The 23,023-nt window shown below is 39.8% G+C and overlaps 1 protein-coding gene across 2 annotated transcripts in view; it reads left to right on the top strand.

Moving 5' to 3' along the window:
• The window catches only part of NAF1 (nuclear assembly factor 1 ribonucleoprotein), a 144,331-nt gene that overhangs the window by 12,495 nt on the left and 108,813 nt on the right, over nucleotides 1-23,023 (top strand). The window contains exons 2-3 of one of the 2 annotated variants that reach the window (XM_064267649.1): nucleotides 12,074-12,238; nucleotides 13,988-14,078. In XM_064267649.1, coding sequence (XP_064123719.1) covers nucleotides 13,993-14,078 — 86 coding nt within the window. In that variant the 5' untranslated portion in view covers nucleotides 12,074-12,238; nucleotides 13,988-13,992. The remainder of the gene's footprint in view (nucleotides 1-12,073; nucleotides 12,239-13,987; nucleotides 14,079-23,023) is intronic. The other variant, XM_064267648.1, reaches the window with a different exon arrangement.

Here is a 23,023-nt window from a genome sequence, read left to right as displayed (position 1 = left end):
CCAAGGATAAGTGGTACCTCCTAGTATTGGATGACCATGGTCTGGCTTCAGAACCCACCCACCAGTGCACTCTAGGGAACAGGGACGCACTTTCCTCACAGACACTTGTGGAATGGTTGTCAGCACCTGACTTGTTCAGAGTGTGACTCCCTGCTGCAACCAGATACCGGTACCTACACCAATCACCCCTGCCCCTTTAAGACTGTAGGATAGAGCCTGTACGACACACTTGATGATCAATCACCTGGACACCTGAGTTGAAAAGTGAATGGACTTCCAGGCTCATTTAACTGGTAACAGCTCTAGCCATCTGATGACAGGATGTTAGAGCTCCAAAGGCAAAAATAATCAAGCTAGCTCACTCAAGCAACCCATTTGGGCATATCAAAACAAAACAAAGCAAGAAGCTAGGATACATTAAGCAAACATAAAATATACTAATACAACAGCATATAGATGGCTCAGAAACAACAGTTAATATCAAATCACATAAAGAAACAGACCATGATCGCTTCAACAAGCTCTCAAAACAAAGACTCAAGAAATCTTCCAGATGAAGATGTATTCCTGGAATCACCAGATGCAGAATACAAAAGATTAATATAGAGAACTCTTCAAGACATCAGGAATGAGATCAGGCAAAATGCCAAATAAGTCAAAGGAACACACAGATAAAGCAGTTGAAGAAATTAAAAATAGTATTCAAGAACATAATGAAAAATTTAATAAGCTTCAAGAATCCATAGAGAGACAGCAATCAGAAATTCAGAAGATTAACAATAAAACTACAAAATTAAAAAACTCAGTAGAAAGTCAGAGAAGCAGAATTGAGGAAGTGAAAGGCAGAAATAGTGAGACTGAAGATAAAACACTTGGCAAAAATATATTTAAAAAAAAAAAACAGTTAAAAGAATATAAAAAAATGAAGAAACCCTAAGAATCATGTGGGACTCTATCAAGAGAAATTACCTACAAGTGATTGTAGTACCAGAACAGGGAGTGATAACAAAAAATACAGAGGATATTGTTGAAGATTTGTTCATGGAAAACTTCCCTGATATCCTGTAAGATGAGAAGATATCTTTCCAGGATGTTCATCGAACTCCATGTAAGGTAGATCTCAAAAAAAACTCACCAAGACATATTATTATCAAACTTGCTAAAACCAAAGATAAAGAGAGAATCTTAAGAGTGACTAGGACTAAACAAAAAGTTACTTACAAACGAGAGTCTATAAGAATAAGCTCGGAATACTCGGCAGTAACTCTACAGGCAAGAAGGCAATGGGATGACTTATATAAAGCATTAAAGGAAAAAAAATTGCCAGTCAAGAATCATATATCCAGCAAAACGGTCTCTCAAATATGAAGGTGAAAATAGGACATTTCCAGATAAACAGAAGTTTAGGGACTTTGTAAAAACTAAACCAAAACTATAAGAAATACTAAGGGGAGTTCTCTGATTAGAAAATCAATAATATCAGATATCAACCCAAGACTAGACCACAGGGCAGAGCAACGAGATGTCAACCCAGATAGGGAAATCACAAAAATAAATAAAGATGAAAAAAAATGCTCAAAACAGGGAAACTGACAGTTGTCATTACGTAAAAGATGACAACATTAAAACAATAAAGAGGGACTAAAAAATGTAGTCATAGATCTTTCATATGGAGAGGAAGTCAAGGAGATATAAAGAAATAAAAGTGAGGTTTATAGGAAAATAGGGGTAAATATTCAGGTAACCACGAAGGAGACTAACAATCCTACTTATCAAAGCAAAATACAAGAAAAAAATAAAGACTCAGCAAAAACAAAATCAACAACAATGAATAAGAAGAAAAGACAATATATATACTAATCAGGACAAAAAACTAAGTGGGAAAAAGAAACTGTCAACAACACACAAAAAAGACATCAAAATAACAGCACTAAACTCAAAAAAAAATACCTATCCATAATTACACTAAATGTAAATGGACTAAATGCACCAATAAAGAGACAGAGAGTGGCAGAATGGATTAAAAAAAAAAAACACAATCTGTCTATATGCTGCCTGCAAGAGACACACCTTAAACTTAGAGACACAAACAATCTAAAACTCAAAGTATGGAAAAATTATATCAAGCAAACAACAATCAAAAAAGAGCAGGAGTGGCAATATTAATTTCTAACAAAATAGCCTTTAAAGTTAAATCCACCACAAAAGATAAGGAAGGACACGATATAATGATTTAACCATATTAAATATTTATGCACCCAGTGACAGGGCTGCAAGATATATAAAACAAACTCTGCATTCAAAAGTGAGATAGACAGCTCTACAATTATAGTAGGAGTCTTCAACACACCACTTTCAGTGAAGGACAGAACATCCAGAAAGAAGCTCAGTAAAGACACGGGAAGATCTAAATGCCACAGTCAACCAAGTTGACCTCACAGACGTATACAGAACACTCGACCCAACAGCAACCAAGCATACTTTCTTTTCTAGTGCACATGGAACATTCTCTAGAATACACCACATATTAGGTCACAAAGCAAGCCTTAACAGAATGCAAAGCATAGAAGTATTACAAAGCATTCTGGATGACCATAAGGCCATAAAAGTAGAAATCAATAACAGAAAAAGCAGGGAAAAGAAACCGAACATTTGGAAACTGAACAGTGCGCTGCTCAAAAACAACTTGGTTATAGGAGGCATTAAGAACGGAATAAAGAAATTCATAGAATCCAATGATAATGAAAGTACTTCCTATCAGAACCTTTGGGACACAGCTAAAGCAGTGCTCAGAGGTCAATTTATATCAAAAATGCACACACCCAAAAAGAAGAAAGGGCCCAAATCAAAGAATTATCCCTACAACTTGAACAAATGAAAAGAGAGCAACAAAAGAAACCCTCAGACACCAGAAGAAAGCATCTAATAAAAATTAGAGCAGAATTAAATAAAATAAAGAACGGAAAAACAATTGAAAGAGTTAATAAGACCAAAAGCTGGTACTTTGAAAAAATCAACAAAATTGATAATCCTTTGGCCTAACTGACAAAACAAAAACAAGAGAGGAAGCAAATAACCCAAATAAGAAATGATACGGGCGATATCACAACAAACCCAACTGAAATTAAAAGAATCATACCAGATTACTATAAAAAATTGTACTCTAACAAATTTGGAAACCTAGAAGAAATGGATGAATTCCTAGAAACACACTACCTATGTAAACTAACACAAACAGAGGTAGACCAGCTAAATAAAGTCATAACAAGAGATTGAAAAGGTAATTTAAAAACTCCCAACAAAAAAAGTACTGGCCCGGAAGGCTTCACTACAGAGTTCTACCAAACTTTCAGAGAAGTTAGGACCACTACTACTAAAGGTATTTCAGAGCATGGAAAAGGATGGAATACTCCCAAACTCATTATATAAAGCCAGCATATCCCTGATACCAAAACCAGGTAAAGACACCACAAAAAAGGAAAATTACAGACCTATATACCTCATGAACTTAGATGCAAAAATTCTCAACAAAATTCTAGCCAATAGAATTCAACAACATATCAAAAAAATAATTCACCATGACCAAGTGGGATTCATACCAGGTATGCAGGAATGGTTCAACATTAGAAAAACAATAAATGCAATCCATCATATAAATAGAACAAAAGATAAGAACCACATGGCCTTATGAATTAATGCAGAAAAGGCATTTGACAAAGTCCAACACCCATTCATGACAAAAACTCAGCAAAATAGGGATAGAAGGAAAATTCCTCACCATAAGAAAGGGCATTTATACAAAGCCAACAGACAACATCATCCTAAATGAAGAGAGTCTGAAAGCACTCCCCTTGAGAACCAGAACCAGACAAGGATGCCCTTTATCACCACTCTTATTCAACATTGTGCTGGAGGTCCTAGCCAGAGCAGTTAGACTAGATAAAGAAATAAAGGGCATCCAGATTAGTAAGGAAGAAGTAAAAGTATCTCTGTTTGCAGCTGACATGATCTTATACACAGAAAACCCTAAAGAATCCTCAAGAAAACTGCTGAAACTAATAGAAGAGTTCATCAGAGCATCAGGATACAAGATAAACATACAAAAATCAGTTGGATTCCTCTACACCAACAAAAAGAACACTGAAGAGGAAATCACCAAATTAATACCATTTACAGTAAGAAGATAAAATACTTAGGAATAAATCTTACCAGAGACGTAAATGACCTAAATCGAAATGGATCAAAGATATATAAATAAAACCCAAAACAATAAAGATCATGGAAGAAAAAATAGGGACAATGCTAGGAGCCCTAATACATAGCATAAACAGTACACAAGATATTACTAACAATGTACAAACACCAGAAGAGAAACTAGATAACTGGGAGCTCCTAAAAATCAAATAAGTATGTTCATCCAAAGACTTCACCAAAAGAGTAAAAAGATTACCTACAGACTGGTAAAAAGTTTTTAGCTATGACATTTCTGAACAGCGTCTGATCTCTAAAATCTACATAATACAGCAAAAACTCAACAAGAAAAAGGCAAGTAACCCAATTAAAAAATGGGCAAAGAATATGAACAGGTACTTTACTAAAGAAGACATTCAGGTAGCTAACAGGTACATGAGGAAATGCTCATGATCATTAGCCAGTGGAGAAATGCAAATCAAAACTACAATGAGACTCCATCTCACTCCAACAAAGCCAGCATTAATCCGAAAAACATAAAATAATAAATGTTGGAGAGGTTGTGGAGAGACTGGAACACTTATACACTGCTGGTGGGGATGTAAACTGGTACAACCACTTTGGAAATCGATTTAGCACTTCCTTCAAAAGCTAGAAATAGAACTACCATATGATCCAGCAATCCCAGTCCTTGGAATATATCCTAGAGAAATAAGAGCCTTTACACGAACAGATATATGCACACCCATGGTCATTTCAGCACTGTTTACAATAGCAAAAAGATGGAAGCAACCAAGGTGCCCATCAACGGATGAATAGATAAATAAATTATGGTATATTTACACAATGGAATACTACGCATCGAAAAAGAACAATGAGGAATCTGTGAAACATCTCGTAACGTGGAGGAACCTGGAAGGCATTATGCTGAGTGAAATTAGTCAGTTGCAAAAGAACAAATACTGTATGAGAGCACTATTATAAGAACTTAAGAAATAGTTTAAACACAGAAGAAAATATTCTTTGATGGTTACGAGAGTGTGGAGGGAGGGAGGGAGAAGGATATTCACTAATTAGATAGCATACAAGAACTATTTTAGGTGAAGGGAAAGACAACACACAATACAGGAGAGGACAGCACAACTGGACTAAACCAAAAGCAAAGAACTTTCCTGAATAAACTGAATGCTTCAAAAGCCAGTGTAACAGGGGTAGGGGTTTGAGGACCATGGTTTCAGGGGATATCTAGGTCAGCTGGCATAATAAAATCTATTAAGAAAACATTCTGCATCCCACTTTGGAGAGTAGTGTCTGGGGTCTTAAACGCTAGCATGAGACCATCTGAGATGTATCAGTTGGTCTCAACCCACCTGGAGCAAGGAAGAATGAATAACACCGAAGACACAAGGTAGTTATGAGCCCAACAGACAGAAAGGGCCACATAAACCAGAAACTACATCACCCTGAGACCAGAAGAACCAGATGGTGCCCGGCTATAATCGATGTCTGCCCTGACAGGGAACGCAACAGAGGATCCCTGAAGGAGCAGGAGAGCAGAAGGATGCAGACCTCAAATTCTTGTAAGAAGACCAGACTTAATGGTTTGACTGAGACTAAAAGGACCCCAGAGATTGTGGTCCCTGGACCTTCTGTTAATCCAAGATAGGAATCATTCCAAAGCCAACTTTTCAGACAGGGATTGGACTGGACTATAAGGTAGAAGATGATACTGGTGAGGAGTGAGCTTCTTGGATCAAGTAGACACATGAGACCATGTGGGCAGCTCCTGTCTGGAGGGGAGATGAGAAGGCAGAGGGGGACAGAAGCTGGCTGAATGGACACGCAAATACAGGATGGAGAGAAGCAGTGTACTGTCTCATTAGGGGAAGAGTAACTAGGAGTATATAGCAAGATGTGTATAAATTTTTGTGTGAGAGACTGACTTTATTTGTAAACTTTCACTTAAAGCACAGTAAAAATTTTTAAGAAATTAAAGTAAATTAAAAAAAATCCTACACTAATACTGTCCATTAACATAACAAAAATAACTCATTCCCAAATGGGATTATAACTGCAGGCATAGAGGGTAGGGTTTACAACACAATATTTGGGAGGACACAGTTCAATCCATAATATTCTACCCTTTGCCTCCCTCCCTCAAATTCATGTCCTTGCCACTTGCAAAACATTGGCCCCTCACATCATCCTAAAATTCTTACATCAACTCCAATTGTGAAATCGGATATTCTGAATCACCTAAATCAAATATGAATGAGACATTAGGTGTATTCCATTCTGGGGAAAAATTACTCTTCATGTGTGATCCTGTGAAATCTAGAATACAAGTTATCTATTTCCAAAGTACAATAGTAGAACAGGCATAAGGTAAATGTTTCCATTACAAATGGGAGAAATTGGAGGTTAAGAAGGGATAACAGGCACCAAGCAAGTCCAAAACCCAGAAAACAAATTACATTAGCTCTCGAATCTTCAAAATAATCCCCTGTTCTCTGAAACCATCTAGGAAGTGGCCCTGCACTTCAGACTCTGGGTGTGGCCACACCCTTTGGATTCTGGGTGGAGGTCCCTCGGCCCGGGGCTTCAGCTCCACCTTCCAGGCCCACTGTGATGGCAACTCTGCTTCTTTGGCTTTGGCCAGCCCCATTCTCCTAGTCCATCTCAGTGATGATCCCCACCGCCATTTTTCTGTCCTTTGGGCATGGCAGCCCCACTCCCTCAGCTTTGGGCAAAGGCTTCATTCATATCCCTGGTACACCTTAATGGCAGTCGCATACTCCAGAACTGAGTTGGTAAAGATCTGACTCTTTGAAACCTAGGAGGCTGTGGCCCCACCCTATGAGATCCAGGAGACCATGGCCCCACCATTTGAGAAGTCCCTGCTTCCCATGCTCCTTCCAACAGCTCTGCTTGATCTCTGAGCTGCTCTTGTAGAATTCCAAGGGGCAGACAGCACTCTTTCGTTCTTTCTCTTTCCCCTCGAGTGTAAGCTGATGGGCTAGCCTAACATCCTTTTTATCCCCAGAGATCTTATTGTATCTTTAAACTTACCCTTGTTCACCCCTTTATCCCCCAAAGTATGGTCTAGTAGCTAAATTCATAAAGTTGGATATAAGGTAAAAAAGAAAACAGTGAAGTAAAATACTACATTGCTTTATAATTATTTATGTACCTGTCTTTTCTCACTTGTAAGTTACTGAGAGTGGGAATAGTATTTACAATCACATCTCTCTCTGTGTTTAACATGTGTTGTTCGTAACTGAGCTTAACATATGTTAACTAATGAATGTTTGCAGAAGGTTTGATAAGTTGAAACAATGAAATAGAATGAATGTTGTTTTTGACAAAAGCTTTCTTCCCCCTCAGATTTCTGAATTTATTATCTATTGTTGCTGTAATAGATTACCTCAAACTTTAGTGGCTTAAAACGATAAACATTTGTTATCTCATATTTTCTGTTGATCAAGAGTTCAGGAGCAGGTTATCTGGGTGGTTGTCATGGATTGAATTGTGTGTCCCCCAAAAATGTGTGTATCTTGGCTAGGCCATGATTCCCAGTATTGTGTGTCTACCATTTAGTCATCGGATGTGATTTTCACATGTGCTGTAAATCCCACCCATATGATTTTAATAAGGCAAGAATGTTAATGGGGAAGGATGCAATCTACAAGATTAGGTTGTATCTTAAATCAATCTCTTTTGAGACATGAAAGAGAGAAGTAAGCAGAGAGATGAGAGGACCTCATTACCACCAAGCAAGAAGAGCCAGGAGCATGCATCCTTTGGACCTGGGGTCCCTGAGCTGAAAAGCTCCTAGACCAGGAGAAGACTGATGACAAGGACTTTCTTCCAGAGCCAACAGGGAGAGAAGGCCTTCACCTGGAGCTGGAGCCCTGAATTAGGACTTCTGGCTTCCTAGACTTTAAAAGAATAAGTTTCTCTTTGTTAAAGCCATCCACTTGTGGTATTTCTATTAGAGCAGCAGTATATAACTAAGGTTCTCTCATGAAGTTGTAATCAAGCTGTTGGCCAAGGCTGCAGTCATCTGAAGGCTTAACTGAAAGATACGCTTCTAACCTCTACACTTCCTACCTCTGTGTGGCTGTTGGCAGGAGACTGTGGGCCTCTCCATGATGCTGTTCATAACATGGTAGCTGAATTTTCCCAGAGTGAATAATTCAAGAAAGGGAGAGAGGAATAGAGAGACCAGGAAATAGCCTCAGTGTCTTTTATAACCTGATCTTGGAAGTGAGGTACCGTCAGGACAGAAAATGGTCACAGAGAACAATCCTGATAAAATAAATTTAGGTGAGGCCTGTATAAGTCTGTTAATACCAGGAGATGGGGATCCTTGAAGGCCATCTTGGAGGATAGCTACCAGAATCCTTGTCTTTACTTCCTTTGAATGTGTTAAAAGATATAATCTACCCTGCTTTCTGATCATTTCCCATTTTTCATCAGCCACAATCTATAGGCTACAATGTTGAAGCTTATCTCACTTCATATGTTTCCTCCTCTACTCTTGATTTTGGTCAATTTACCGTTGAAGAAATGGTAAATTCTATATGTGATTATATAGAGTATAGACCAATCAAATCTATAAAGTAAAATTTACTGTCATTAATATAGTTTTACCTTTTGTTGTCTTTAATTTATTCACTAAAGCTAAAAAAAAAAATTCTCCATCCTAATGCACCATGAATCTCTGATTCATTCATGCAGGTAACATATGTTGGTCTTTCAGTGTGTATTTTCTCTCTCCCTCTTACTCTTTCCCCCTTGTGCCTGGCATTTTTCAGGACCCTTGTCACCATTTTCTTTGTTTGATCAAGAAATAGTCTTCCTTCTTAAAATAACAATTTATCTGCCCTATCTATAATCCGTTTTATCTTCCTTACACATTCCTTGGTTTTTCTTTCATCATTCTATCTTTCTGTTCAATTATACATGTCCAGTTCTCTTTCCACTTCAAAAAATTTATATGGAGTCCAACTGTTTTTCTAGCTACCATCCTATCTTTAGCCTTCTATTTTTATATAGATACTTATTTCTTCATTCTCTGTTTCCTTCCATCCTATTTTGTTTATGACTTCTTGTTTTCTGTTTCACCATATTATATAAAAAAAAAAAAAAACTAACAAAAGTAGCCACTGAACTATTTATGCTAATACCCAAGGTTATCTCCATTCTGAACAACTCAAGGATATTTTTTTTTTTTCAGGATTTGATCTATTCATTACCTTTGCTCTGTATTTTTCTTTGTCATTTTTCTTGCTCTCTATCTAATTTACCTAATTTAGTATCCAAGAAATAAATATTTGGAATAAACAGTTCTGGGTACCATTGTGTGGTAATTGAATTCAAAACGCAAAATTGGGAGTCTTGAGGTATAAAATTGTCCTTGGCTAAAAGAGAAATATATAAAATAAGGCATTGAATATCAACTAGAATTTCATAGACAGTCTCCTAAAATTGTAGCAGGTGTAAAATCAATTTCAAACTCTAAAAGGACTGAGTTGAAATCTCAGATAACACCGGTCAGCAAATAATTATCCAGTCTGTAAGAGGGAAAGAAAAATGAAGACTACAAGAGAAGTCAACACTTCCCTATCTTTTCATCTGTGTATAAAGTCAGTGAAACCATAGAAGCTGCTTATTCATATTAAAAGCAACAGCCTCTAACTCTGAAAAGCCATATCAGCCCAGGAAGACACATACAAAAGAAAAAACCTGGAATATTGTCTACATATTGGTACAGATCTTCACTAAAGATTTATATTTATTTTAATAATATAACTTGGATTGTGCCTACCACCACTAATATTGCTAATGGTTTTATATTTTGGCACCAATGGAATCATCCTGAAATGATGGCATTCCTTAGTTGAATTGTCTATATGTGATACAACTCAAGTGATTTGCGGAAGTACCAACATACCATGGTGACAGCTATCACGTCCCTGTGCACTTTGTTATTCTTTCATGAAACATTTATTGTTTCCTTTGTATCTAGCCACTAAGGGCACCAGATTGCACAAGATGCAAACAGGTAAATATCAGTGCTCTTAGCAAGTGTTGGATAATGATTTTACTTCCAGGTCTAGAGGAAAGATTGAAAAGAGTAGGAGCAGCCTGACCTAGTTTAAGGAATGAATATGAGTTAGCCAAGTAGGTGGAGATAGGTGAAGAAAGAGAGATTGATTGTCCAGACAAAGGGAATGAGTGCAAAGGCCAGAGGTCTGAAAGAATAGGTATGCTCAGAGAGCTCTAAGTAGAAAGATTTTTGCTCTAGCACAAAGTTCAGTGGAGGGAATTGCAATTAAGATAAGCTTGAAGTTGTCAGCAGGAGCCAAAGATGGAGGGCCTTGTATTTGATGCTAAGGAAATGGACTTTATTATGCTGGCTAATGGGTCTCCTTAGTGTGCCCAAGAATCACCTGAGGAGCTTGTTAAAATGTCCCACCCTAAAAATTCTGATTCAGTAGGTCTGGGTTTAGGTCCAGAAAACTATTTTCAGCAACCACCCTGCTGAAATTTTTGAATGTAGGTTTTGTTAATACTTTAAGGAAACAGATGTAGTAACTGTGGGGTGTAGAAGCATTATAACTGGAAGTGCAATGCTTTACAGGAAGAACTGGGGTGGGGAAGACAGGGAAATTGGAAGTACTTGATGGGATTTGGGAGTATAATTTTTCTGAATCCGTTGGTCTGAGATTATATAGACCTAGATTCCCAGTTCAGCTCCATTACTGACTAGCCGTGTTACTTGAAAGTAGTTGCCTAATTTATCTGACCCTCAGATGTATCTTTTGTTAAAGAGTGTAATATTATGGTAAACCCTAGTGGCATAGTGGTTAAGAGTTATGGCTGCTAACCAAAAGGTTGGCCTTTTGAATCCATCAGGCACTTCTTGGAAACTTTCTGGGGCACTTCTACTCTGTCCTATAGGGTCACTATGAGTCAGAATTGACCCCACAGCAGCAGGTTTTTTTGTTTGTTTGTTTTGGTAATATTATGAACACTGCTTCTAAGTAGATAAGTAATGGGGGTAAAAATTCATTTTAAAGTGTTTATGCTACTCAAAAGGAAGTTTTATGTTTGCAAACTATGCAAATGTGATAGACTGACCGAATCATATTAATTACGTGTGCTCAGGATGTGACCCAAATTTTTGTTATTGTTGTTGTTAAGTGCCGTGGAGTCAGTTCCAACTCACAGCCATCCAGTGTATTACAGAACGAAACACTGTGCGGTTCTGCGCCATGCTCACAATCATTGTTATGCTTAAGCTCATTGTTGCAGCCACTGTGTCAATCCATCTCATTGAAGGTCTTCCTCTTTTTCGATGACCCTGTACTCTACCAAGCATGATGTCCTTCTCCAGGGACTGATCCCTCTTGATAACATGTCCAAAGTATGTAAGACGCAGTCTCACCATCTTTGCTTCTGACGAGCATTCTGGTTGTACTTCTTCAAAGACAGATTTGTTCATTGTTTTGGCAATCCACGGTGTATTTAATATTCTTCACTAACACCACAATTCAAAGGCTTCAATTTTGCTTCAGTCTTCCTTATTCATTGTCCAGCTTTTTTATGCATAAGATGCAATTGAAAATACCGTGGCTTGGGTCAGGCACACCTTAGTCTTCAAGGTGACATCTTTGCTTTTCAACACTTAAAAGACGTCTTTCGCAGCCGATTTGCCCAATGTAATGCGTCTCTTGATTTCTTGACTGCTGCTTTCGTGGAAGTAGATTGTGGATCCAAGTAAAATGAAATCCTTGACAACTTCAATCTTTTCTCTGTTTATCATGATGTTGCTTTTTGGTCCAGTTGTGAGAATTTTTGTTTTCTTTATTTTGAGGTGCAATCCATTTTGAAGCATCAAGTTCTCTTCACTTTCAGCAAGCAAGGTTGTGTCATCTGCATAATGCAAGTTGTTAATGAGTCTTCCTCCAATCCTGATGCCCCCTTCTTCTTCATATAGTCCATCCCCTTGGATTATCTGCTCAACATACAGATTGAACAGGTATGGTGAAAAGATACAACCCTGATGCACACCTTTCCTAACTTTAAACCACCCCGTATCCCCTTGTTCTGTTCGTAAGCACAATTAAGTGTTCTGGAATTCACATTCTTCACAATGTTATCCATAATTTGTTATGATCCACACAGTCAAATGCCTTTGCATAGTAAATAAAACACAAGTAAACTTCTTTCTAGTATTCTCTCCTTTCAGCCAGGATCCATCTGACAGCAGCAATGATACCCCTGGTTCTACATCCTCTTCTGAATTCAGCCTGAATTTCTGGCAGTTTCCTTTCAATATACTGCTGTGGTCACTTTTGAATGATCTTCAGCAAAATTTTACTTGCATGTGATATTAGTGATATTGTTTGATAATTTCCACATTCTGTTGGATCATCTTTCTTGGGAATAGGCATAAATATGAATCTATTCCAGTCAGTTGGCCAGGTAGCTGTCTTCCAAATCTCCTGGCATAGATGAGTGAGCTTTTGTTATTGTTGCTAAGTGTTGTCAAGTCGGTTCTTACTCATAGCGATCCCACATACAAAAGGACAAAGTGCTGCCCAGTCCTGCGCCATCCTCATAATCATTGTTATGCTTGAACCCATTGTTGCAGTCACTGTGTCAATCCACCTTGTTGAGAGTCTTCCTCTCTTTCGCTCACCCTCTACCAAACATGCTGTCCTTCTCCAGGGACTGGTTCCTCCTAATAATGTATCCAAATTATGTGAGACAAAGTCTCTCCATCCTCACTTCTGAGGAGGATTCTGGCTGTACTTCTTCCAAGACAGATTTGTTCATTCTCTGGCAGTCCATGGTATATTCAATATTCTTCAGCAACACAATAATTCAAAGGCATCAATTATTCTTTGGTCTTCCTTAGTCACTGACCAGCTTTCACACGCATATGAGGTGATTGAAAATACTATGGTCTCATGCATTGAATTGTGTCTCCCAAAAATATGAGTATTGTGAGGTTGTCCTCCATTTTGTGATTTTCCTATGTGTTATAAATCATAATCTCTGCCTGTGGTTAAAGAGGATTAGGGTGGGACGTAGCACCCTTGCTCAAGGTCACATCCCTGATCTAATGCAAAGGCAGTTTTCCTGGGGTATAGCCTGCACCACCTTTTATCTTACAAGAGATAAAAGGAAAGGGAAGCAGGCAGAGAGTGGGGGACTTCATACCACCAAGAGAGCAGTGCCGGGAATAGAGTCTGTCCTTTGGGCCTGAGATTCCTGCGCTGAGATACTCCCAGACCAAGGGGAGACTGATGACAAAGACCTTCCTCCAGAGCTGACAGAGAAAGAAAGCCTTTCACTGGAGCCGGTTCCCTGAATTTGCACTTGTAGCCTACTAGACCATGAGAATAAACTTCCGTTAGCTAAAGCCACCCATTTGTGGTATTCCTGTTACAACAGCACTAGATAACTAAGACAGAATTTGGTACCGAGAGAGTGAGGTGCTCCTCTAACAGATACCTAAAATGCAGAAGCAGTTTTGGAACTGTGAATGGATAGAAGACTCAGAAGGAAGTGAGGAGAACTGTTAACACCAGGGAAGGCACAGATAGTAAGAAACAGCAGCAGAGGACCAGCAGCAGCAGTGAGCTGGCAGCAGCAGAATCAGGAGACCAGCGCCAGAGTGAGAGAACTGAGTGCCTGTGCACAGAAGGCTTTCCGGTGGAGTGGGGTACCTCTGGGCGCTTATTGGTGAAGTTACTGAGCTTTGGAACACTTGCCTCAACAGGGCAGATGTGGGCATCAGGCCCAAGGAACCAGGAATCAGAAGCTGAGGAGACAAAGGAACAGAAGAAGCGGAGCTGCCTTAGTCTCAAAAGGTATGGCCAGGGCCTCTGGGGTTTCAAAGTGTGGAGCCATGGCCTCTGGTATTTCTAATGGTGGAGTTGCCACTCAGATGGACTAGGAGAATGGTGTGCCTAAAGCTGCAGGAGCAGAGCTGTGGTCCCAGTGAGCCTGGAAAGTGGAGCTGAAGCCCAGGGCCGAGGGGCCTGCACTCAGAGTCTGGAGAATGTGGCCAATACCTAGAGTGTGGAGGGCAGGGTGATTGTGTGAACTATCTCAGAGAACAGCAGATTATTTTCAGAGCTTTGAGGGCTAATGTAATGTGTTCTGCTGACTTGCTTGGTGCCTGTTATCCCTTCTTTTCCTCCAGTTTCTCCTATTTGTAATGGAAATTTCTAGCTTGTGCCTGTTCCACCATTGTGCTTTAGAAGCAGGTAACCTGTATTCTAGATTTCACAGATGAAGAGGAATTTTTGGATTTTGGACTTGTAGTTGATTTAAGACTTTTGCTATGATATGATGGGGTGAGTATGTTTTACATGTGGCAAGGACATGAATCCTTGAGGGTCAGAGTGTGGAATGTCATAGATTGAATTGTGTCCTCCCAAATTGTATAAACTTGGTTAGGCCATGATTCCCAGTATTGTGTGTTTGTCGCCCAACCCACAAAACCCATTGCCATCAAGTCGACTCCAACTCATGGTGACCATATAGGACAGAGTAGGACTGCCCCATAGGGTTTCCAAGGATGGCCTGGGGGATCCAAACTGCCAACCTTTTGGTTAGCAGCTGTAGCTCTTAACCACTATGCTACCAGGGTTTCTACCATTTTGTGATTTTCCTGTGTGTTATAAATCATAATCTCTTCCTGTGGTTAAAGAGGATTAGGGTGGGGTGTAACACTCTTGCTCAGGTCACATCCCTGATCCAATGTAAAGGCAGTTTCCCTAGGGTGTGGCCTGCACCATCTTTTATCTTACAAGAGATAAAAGGAAAGGGAAGCAAGCAGAGAGTGGGGGACTTCATACCACCAAGAAAGCAGCACCGGGAACAGAGTGCGCTGAGATGCTCCCAGACCAAGGGAAGACTGATGACAAGGACCTTCCTCCAGAGCTGACAGAGAGAGAAAACCTTCCCTGGGAGCCGGTGCCCTGAATTTGCACTTCCTTGGAAACTCTGCGGGGCAGTTTCTCTGTCCTATAGGATCGCTATAGGACGGCACTGGGTTTAGCCTACTAGACTATGAGAGAATAATCTTCAGTTTGTTAAAGCCGTCCACTTGTGGTATTTCTGGTATAGCAGCACTAGATAACTAAGAGACCTGGCTTGGGTCAGGTGTACCTTAATCGTCAAAGTGATGTGTTTTCTTTTGAACATTTCAAAAAAGCCTTTTGCAGCAGGTTTGCCCAATGCAATGTGTGTCATTTGATTTCTTCACTGATGCTTCCATGGGCGTTGGCTGTGGATCCAAGTAAAGTGAAATCCTTGACAACTTCAATCTTTTCTCTGTTTATCATGACGTTGCTTATTGGTTCAGTTGTGAGGAGTTTTGTTTTCTTTATGTTGAGGTATAATTCATACTGAGGGCTGTAGTCTTTGATCTTCATCAGTAAGTGCTTCAAGTCCTCTTCACTTGCAGCAAACAAGGTTGTGTCATCTGCATAATGCAGATTGTTAATGAGTCTTCCTCCAATTCTGATACCTTGTTCTTCTTTATATAGTCCAGCTTCTCAGATTATTTGCTCAGCATACAGATTGAATAAGTATGGTGAAAGGATACAACCATGACACACACTTTTCCTGATTTTAAACCACACTGGATCCCCTCGTTCTCTTCAAAAGACTATCTTTTGGTCTATGTACAGATTCTACATGAGCACAATTAAGTGTTCTGCAATTCCCATTATTCTCAGTGTTATCCATAATTTGTTATGACCCATACGTGGAATTCCTTTGCACAGTCAATAAAACTCAGGTAAACATCTTTCTGGTATGCTTTGCTTTGAGCCAAGATCTATCTGACATTAGCAATGATATTGCTCATTCCACATCATCTTCTGACTCAAATTATAGGTTATGAAATATTGATAGATGCCAGCAAACACTTGATTCTATGATTTTGGAAAAAATATGTCATTCCTTTTTACTATATAAATATCAATGTAGGCTTTAAGAAAAGGAGCACATAATTCTTCTGGCTAAATATCAAGATAAACTTTCTTCCTCCTTTATTACCTATGTTGGATTTATAACTGTAAAAGATACCCATTTTAATTATTTGTCATGATTTTTAAATGCTCCAAGAAGTGTAGCATAACAGCTCAGTCATGATTTATCAAAATGTGTAAACATACAAAGAATATCTTCACCACATTATCAATTCTGCTTACCTTTTCTGAACCTTTGGTTCATTTCATAGAATGCCTAGTGGCCTGCAGAATAATGTTGGATTTCAGTCTGAGTTTGAATACATGTGAAAATACTGAGCAACTGCTTTCTTTTCTTGCCTGAAAAAAAGAACTGAAAATTCAGACAGTGCATTAAAGTTCTTTTTAAGGCACTGATGGAGTGAGATTAAGGATTGAGATTTTATTTAGAATAAGGTCCTAATCTCTAGGGCTTTAGTTTTTCTCTTTTGCTTATTTGTAATTAAATAAACTTCCAGATTTTTTTGTTGCTGTTGTTTTGTTTTTTTGTTTGTCTTTTAACTAGTTGACTTAGTTACTTGAACATCACATGAATGAGTTCTTAAACCACATGAAAGGTATTTTACCCCCTTTGTTTCAAGACCACGGATTGTAACCTGGTTAGCCTTCTTGGAAATGCTCCCATTGGCCTACGGAAAAATAAAAACAAAGTACTGGGAAAGTGAGTGAAAGTCCTTTGGCATTATTCATCAAATAGCCACTGAGAATATACTTAGTAATAAAGTGAGAGGTTTACAATTTGAATATAGGTTCTCAGACCAAAAGAGAAATGATGTGTTTATTACTTACCACTATTATCCTCCTAATAACTTACTAAATCAAAATAATACCCTATGTTGTATTAAGTTGACCCAAAGGGGCCTGTGGAGTCTTGGATGGTCTGTCAGGTGCTGGTGGAGGCTCACGCAGGAAGGCCAGAAAACAAATAGAATGGAGTGCTCCTAGATCCCAGAGAGGAAGCTACAGTGTGCCTTGATGCAGGGCCACACAGGGGATTGTACCCAGGACAAGGCAGCAACAAGCTGGAACTGTAGGAGAGGGCTGCTGTATGGCAAACAGGGTGGCCTCGAGGTTAAAGTGTGATAAGCCTTGTTGGTCAGTTTAAGTTTCAAGTGTGTTAGTGCAGGAAAAGGGAGACATTTTATCTTGGGAAGCCACAGGGGGCATGGCTGGGAGGGGCAAAGAGTGACCACCACTGTGGAGAGTGTGGGTGACACGATGGGAAGGGCATGTCAGAAACTAAGTGAAACGGCAACTAGGAGATAGTAAGGGATGCTGAGGCAGCAACGATGTAGGCCACAAGCTGGCTTTATGACAAATGTGTATTTATGTGCTATTTGCCAGGAACTGCTCTCAGTATTTTACATAAATTGTCTCGTTTAATCATCACATTAACCCTATTTAAAAAAAAAAAAAAACAGTTGCCATCAAGTCGATTTGTACTGATGGCAACCCCATGTGTGTCAGAATAGAACTGTGCTCCACAGGGTTTCCAATGGCTGGTTTTTCAGAACTAGATCAAGAGGCCTTTCTTCCAAGGTGCCTCTGGGTGGATTCAAACCTCAGAATTGACTCAACAGCAACTGATTTTATAGATATGAGGTACCCTGATCTGAACATATCTCAATTTTTCAATAGGCAGCACTTATGCTCAGAGGCATCAGACAACTTTCTCAAGGTAGCATGATTCAACTGGAGGCAACCCAGCTCCAGAGCCGGCACTTTTAAATATTCTAGGTGTCTCTCCCTTAATTTGGCTATGCACAAACTGTTGTTCATTGCCATCGAGTCAATTCCAACTCATGGTGGCCCCATGTGTGCCAGAGGAGAGCTATGCTCCATAGGGCTTTCACGGCTGTCACTTTTTGGAAGCAGATTGCCATGCCTTTCTTCCCACGTGTCTATGGGTGAGTTCGAACCACCAACCTTTTGGCTAATAGTCGTTTGCCCTTCCAGGAATATTATCACAGTGATCACATAGATTTTTTTCTACTAACATTTGGAAATTTCAAATTCAATGATCTCTGCAAGGCAATATGGTAGGCTCAGTTATGCAAACTGAAACAACCATCTCTATTTCTTACACAAAATATAAAAGCTTCTTCCAAATCTATGTTCATGCATGTTGAAATAATTCATTCAGAAGGCTGTTTTAAAAGTGAGAATTTAAATGGATCCATGTGGAATAAAGACCCACGTTCTCATACAAAAGTTACTGGAGTAACTGGACTCTAAGTCAAGAAACCTGATTTCTAGCACCAGCTCTGCTACCAACCACTGCGTCTGCGTGCCCTGAGGAAGCAAGTTATCCTTTCTTTTCCTCATTTTTTTTTCTTTACCATTTTAATATCACAGTATTGGAATAGACAGCCTCCAATATCCCATTTTTTTTTAATATCCCATTCAGCTCTAAAATATTATGATTCTATATGAATAAAAAGAGTGACTTTTCCCTTGAGTTAAGCATGAATAATGGATTGTCTTGGGTCTGAAAAATATGCCTTTAATCTCATATAACACCACAATATTTCAGGAGAGCTCTATGGTCACATTTGGCTGCTTTGCTTATGTAGTTTATGGCCAGGATTGGTTTGCTCTAGATAACGCATTCTTGTCCTGTACCACTGTTGCTAAGATACAATCTTGTAAATAAAAGTTATTTTAAATATGCATCTGAGTGTGGGAGCAAATATGGAAAGTAGTTGGCCAAAGATTTAAAATACCTTCTGAGAGGGCTGAGACAATGCACTAGGTAAATTTTCTAAAGGCCCACTTTTGAGTGCCTCCCCAAATTATTTTGTTTTGTACTGAAACTGGGTGAGGAGAGGGGAGAGCGAGCAACTCTAAGGTTAGTAAAATGAAGAATTGTTTTATAACCCTAGTAATTAGGCCAGTTTGAAAAGATACTGATATTGTTGGTACAGGACTCTGTAGTGATATTTTTTCCTTGACATTATGTCTCAGTCTTTAAACAAAAAATAAAGCAAGAGAATTTGATTGTCACCACCCACAATAAATCAAAAAAAATCCTATCTTAGGAATCACCCAGAGAGCAGTTGACAAGCAGGCTGCCTTACCGAGAAGGTGAAGTAAGTTGTTCTCCCAGGAACTGAACTCCAAGGGGAACAGAAAAACCTGTTGCCCCTAGGTCACCCCTTTACCACAACCAGAAAACCCACCTTTAGACACCCATTTCTTAAAGTCCCAACGACTTCTACTCTTCAAGAGCCCAAGTTGAAATGTAAGTACCTTCTGGAGATAGGAGTCAGCCTCAGTTCGAACCTGTTAAATGAATATGTAACATGATGTAATCTCTTGCCACCCACTCAGTCATTCATGTGACTTCTATTACAGTATATTGTTTTAATTGCTGTATTTTATTATTGTTAATCTCTTACTGTGCCTAACTTATAAGTTAAACTTTATCATAAGTATGTACGTATAGGACAAATCATAGTATCTATAGGGTTCGGTACTATCCACGGTTTCAGGCATCCATGGGAGATCTTGGAACATATCCCCAGGTGTACGAGGCAGCTACTGTAATTGCTCTTCAGTTTATGTTCAGAGGAGGCTTTCTGGGCAATTAGCTATTAACAGGATAAAAGGGCTTCCAGAGAAAAGGGGCCTGGAATGCACTTTGGTTGCCAGACAAGGGAAAAAAGGAGCTAGAAATGTACTGCAAGAGTTTCAAAGGCAAAATTCTTTTATTTTTTTTCAAAATCTTTTTCTTTTTTTTTTTAATTGTACTTTGGATGAAGGTTTACAGAATAAACTAGTTTCTCATTAAACAATTAGTACAAATATTGTTCTATGACATTGCTTAGCTATCCTATGACATGTCAACAGTCTCCCTTCTCAACCTGGGGTTCCCTATTACCAGCTTTCCTGTCCCCTCCTGCTTTCTAGTCCTTGCCCCAGGCTTGGTGTGCCCCTTTAGCCTCATTTTGTTTTATGGGCCTGTCCACTCTTTGGCTGAAGGTTGAACCTAGGAGGAGAATTCATTACTGAGCTGAAAGGGTGTTGGGGGGCCATACTCTCAGGGTTTCTCTAGTCTCTGTCAGGCCAGCAAGTCTGATCTTTCTTTTTGAGTTGGAATTTTGTTCTACATTTTTCTCCAGCTCTGTCCAGGACCCTCTATTGTGATCCCTGTCAGAGCAGTCAGTGGTGGTAGCCGGGCACTGTCTAGTTATACGGGACTCGATCTGGTAGAGGCTGTGGTAGATGTGATCCATTAGTCCTTTGGACTAATCTTTCCCTTGTATCCTTAGTTTTCTTTGATCTTTCTTGCTCCTGAAGGAGTGAGACCAGTGGAGTGTCCTAAATGGCCACTTACAGGCTTTTAACACCCCAAATGCTATTCACCAAAATATAATGTAGAATATTTTCTTTATAAACTGTGTTATGCCAATTGAGCTAGATGTCCCCTGACACCATGGTCCCTATAATCCGCAGCCCAGCAATTCAGTCCCTCAGGGAGTTTGGATGTATCTATGGAGCTTCCATGACCTTGCCTTGTACAAGTTGTGCTGGCTTCCCCAGTATTGTGTACTGTCTCACCCGTCTCCAAAGTTACCACTTATCTATTGCCTATTTAGTGTTTTTCTATTCCCACCCCTCCCCTCCCTCGTAACCACCAAAGATTGTTTCTTTTTGCTTGTAAACCTTGTCATGTGTTTTTAGAGTAGCGGTCTCATACAATATTTGTCTTTTTGTGATGACTTATTTCACTCAGCATAATGCCCTCCAGATTCACCCATGTTATGAGATGCTTCACAGATTCATCGTTGTTCTTTATCATTGCATAATACTCCATTGTGTGTATGTACCACAGTTTGTTTATCCATTCATCTGTTGATGGGCATCTAGGTTGTTTCCATCTATTTGCTATTGTTAAGAATGCTGCAGTGAACATGAGTGTGCATAAGTCTATTCCTGGATGACTCTTATTTCTCAAGGATATATTGCTAGGGGTGGTGTCTTAATCATCTAGTGCTGCTATAACAGAAATACCACAAGCGAATGCTTTAACAAAGAGAAGTTTATTCTCTCAGAGTCCAGTAGGCTGGAAATACAAATTCAGTCACCAGCTCCAGGGGAATGCTTTCTCTCTCTGCTGGCTCTGAGGAAGGTCCTTGTCATCAGTCTTCCCTTGGTCTGGCAGTATCTCAGCACAGGAACCTCAGGTCCAAAGGACACGCTCTGCTCCTAGCACTACTTTCTTGGTGGTATGAGGTTCCCATGTCTCTCTGCTCCTTTCTCTCATCTGTATCTCAAAAGAGATTGGTTTAAGACACTACCTAATCTTGTAGACCTCATCAATATAATTGCTGCTAATCCATCTTATTATATCACAGTGATAGGATTTACAATATACAGGAAAATCACATCAGAAAACAAAATGGAAGACAATAATACAAGGGAATCATGACCTATCCAAGTTGATAGATACTTTTGGGGGACACTATTCAATCCACGACATTCCACCCTTTGGCCCCCCCCAAATTCATATCCTTGCCATATGTAAACCATATTCACCTCATCATATCATAGCAATAGTCTTAAATCAACTCCAAGTCCAAAATCCAAAAATTGCTCTTCATCTGTGAAATCAAGAATCCAAGTTATCTGCATACAAAGTACAATGGCAGAGCAAGCACAGGCTAGACATTTCCATTACAAACGGAGAAAAGAAAGCATAGCAGCCACCAAGCAAGTCAGCAGAAGACATTACATTAGCCCTCAAGGCTTGAAAATAATCCCCTGCTCTCTGAGACCATTTAGACTCTAGCTATTGGCCACACTCTCCAGATTCTGAGTGGCGGCCCCTCGGCCCTGGGCTTCATCTCTGCCTTCCAGGCTCACTGGGGCAGCAACTCTGCTCTCTCAGCTTTAGGCATGCCATTGTCCTAGTCCATCTGAGTGGTAACTCCAGCCTTAGAAACACCAGAGGCCATTGTTCCACCGATTGAAACTCCAGAGGTCATGGCCATATCTTTTAAGACTGAGGCAGCTTGAATTTCTGTGCTCCTTGTCTCTCCAGCTTCTGCTTCCTGATTCCTTGGACTCTCAACCCCCTCAGACCTCACACCCACATCTGCCCTGCTGGGGCAAGTGTTCCAAAACTCAGTAGCTCCACCGAAAAGTGCCTGGAGGTACCCCACTCTGCCAGGAAGCCTCCTGCACACAGTCAGCTCTCTTGCTCCTTGGGTTGGCAAGCCTAGTTCCACTGATAAGTGCCCAGAGGCACCCAACGCCACCAGGAAGCCTCCTGCACACAGGCACACAGCTCTTTTGCTCCATGGGTTGGCTCCAGCGCTGTCTGGTGCTGGTCGCCTGGTCCTGCTTCTCTTAGTTCTCTGCTGCCTCCGGTCCTCTGCTGCTGCTGCTTCTCTGCTGCTGCAGGTCCTCTATCCATTCAGTTTCAAAACCCCTTCCACATTTTAGGTATCTGTTAGAGCAGACCCCACACTCAGTACCAAATGTCCTAGGCTGGGTTCTCTAGAGAAGCAAAACCAGTAAAGCATATAAATATAGAGAAAGATTTACATCAAGGAAATGGCTCCGTGGAATTGCTGGATCATATGGTGTTTCTATTTCCAGCTTTCTAAGGAAGAGCCATACAGTTTTCCAAAATGGTTGTATCATTTTGCACTCCCACCAGCAGTGCATAAGAGTTCCAATCTCCCCGCAGCCTCTCCAACATTTGCTATTTCCTGTTTTTTTTTATTCATGCCAGTAATGCTGGGGTGAGATGGTATCTCATTGTGGTT

This window comes from Loxodonta africana, chromosome 13 (genome assembly GCF_030014295.1).
Source record: "Loxodonta africana isolate mLoxAfr1 chromosome 13, mLoxAfr1.hap2, whole genome shotgun sequence".
In the NCBI taxonomy this organism is placed as follows: domain Eukaryota; kingdom Metazoa; phylum Chordata; class Mammalia; order Proboscidea; family Elephantidae; genus Loxodonta; species Loxodonta africana.
The sequence above is the reverse complement of the archived record's forward strand: the minus strand, read 5'-3'. Positions and strand labels throughout refer to the sequence as shown.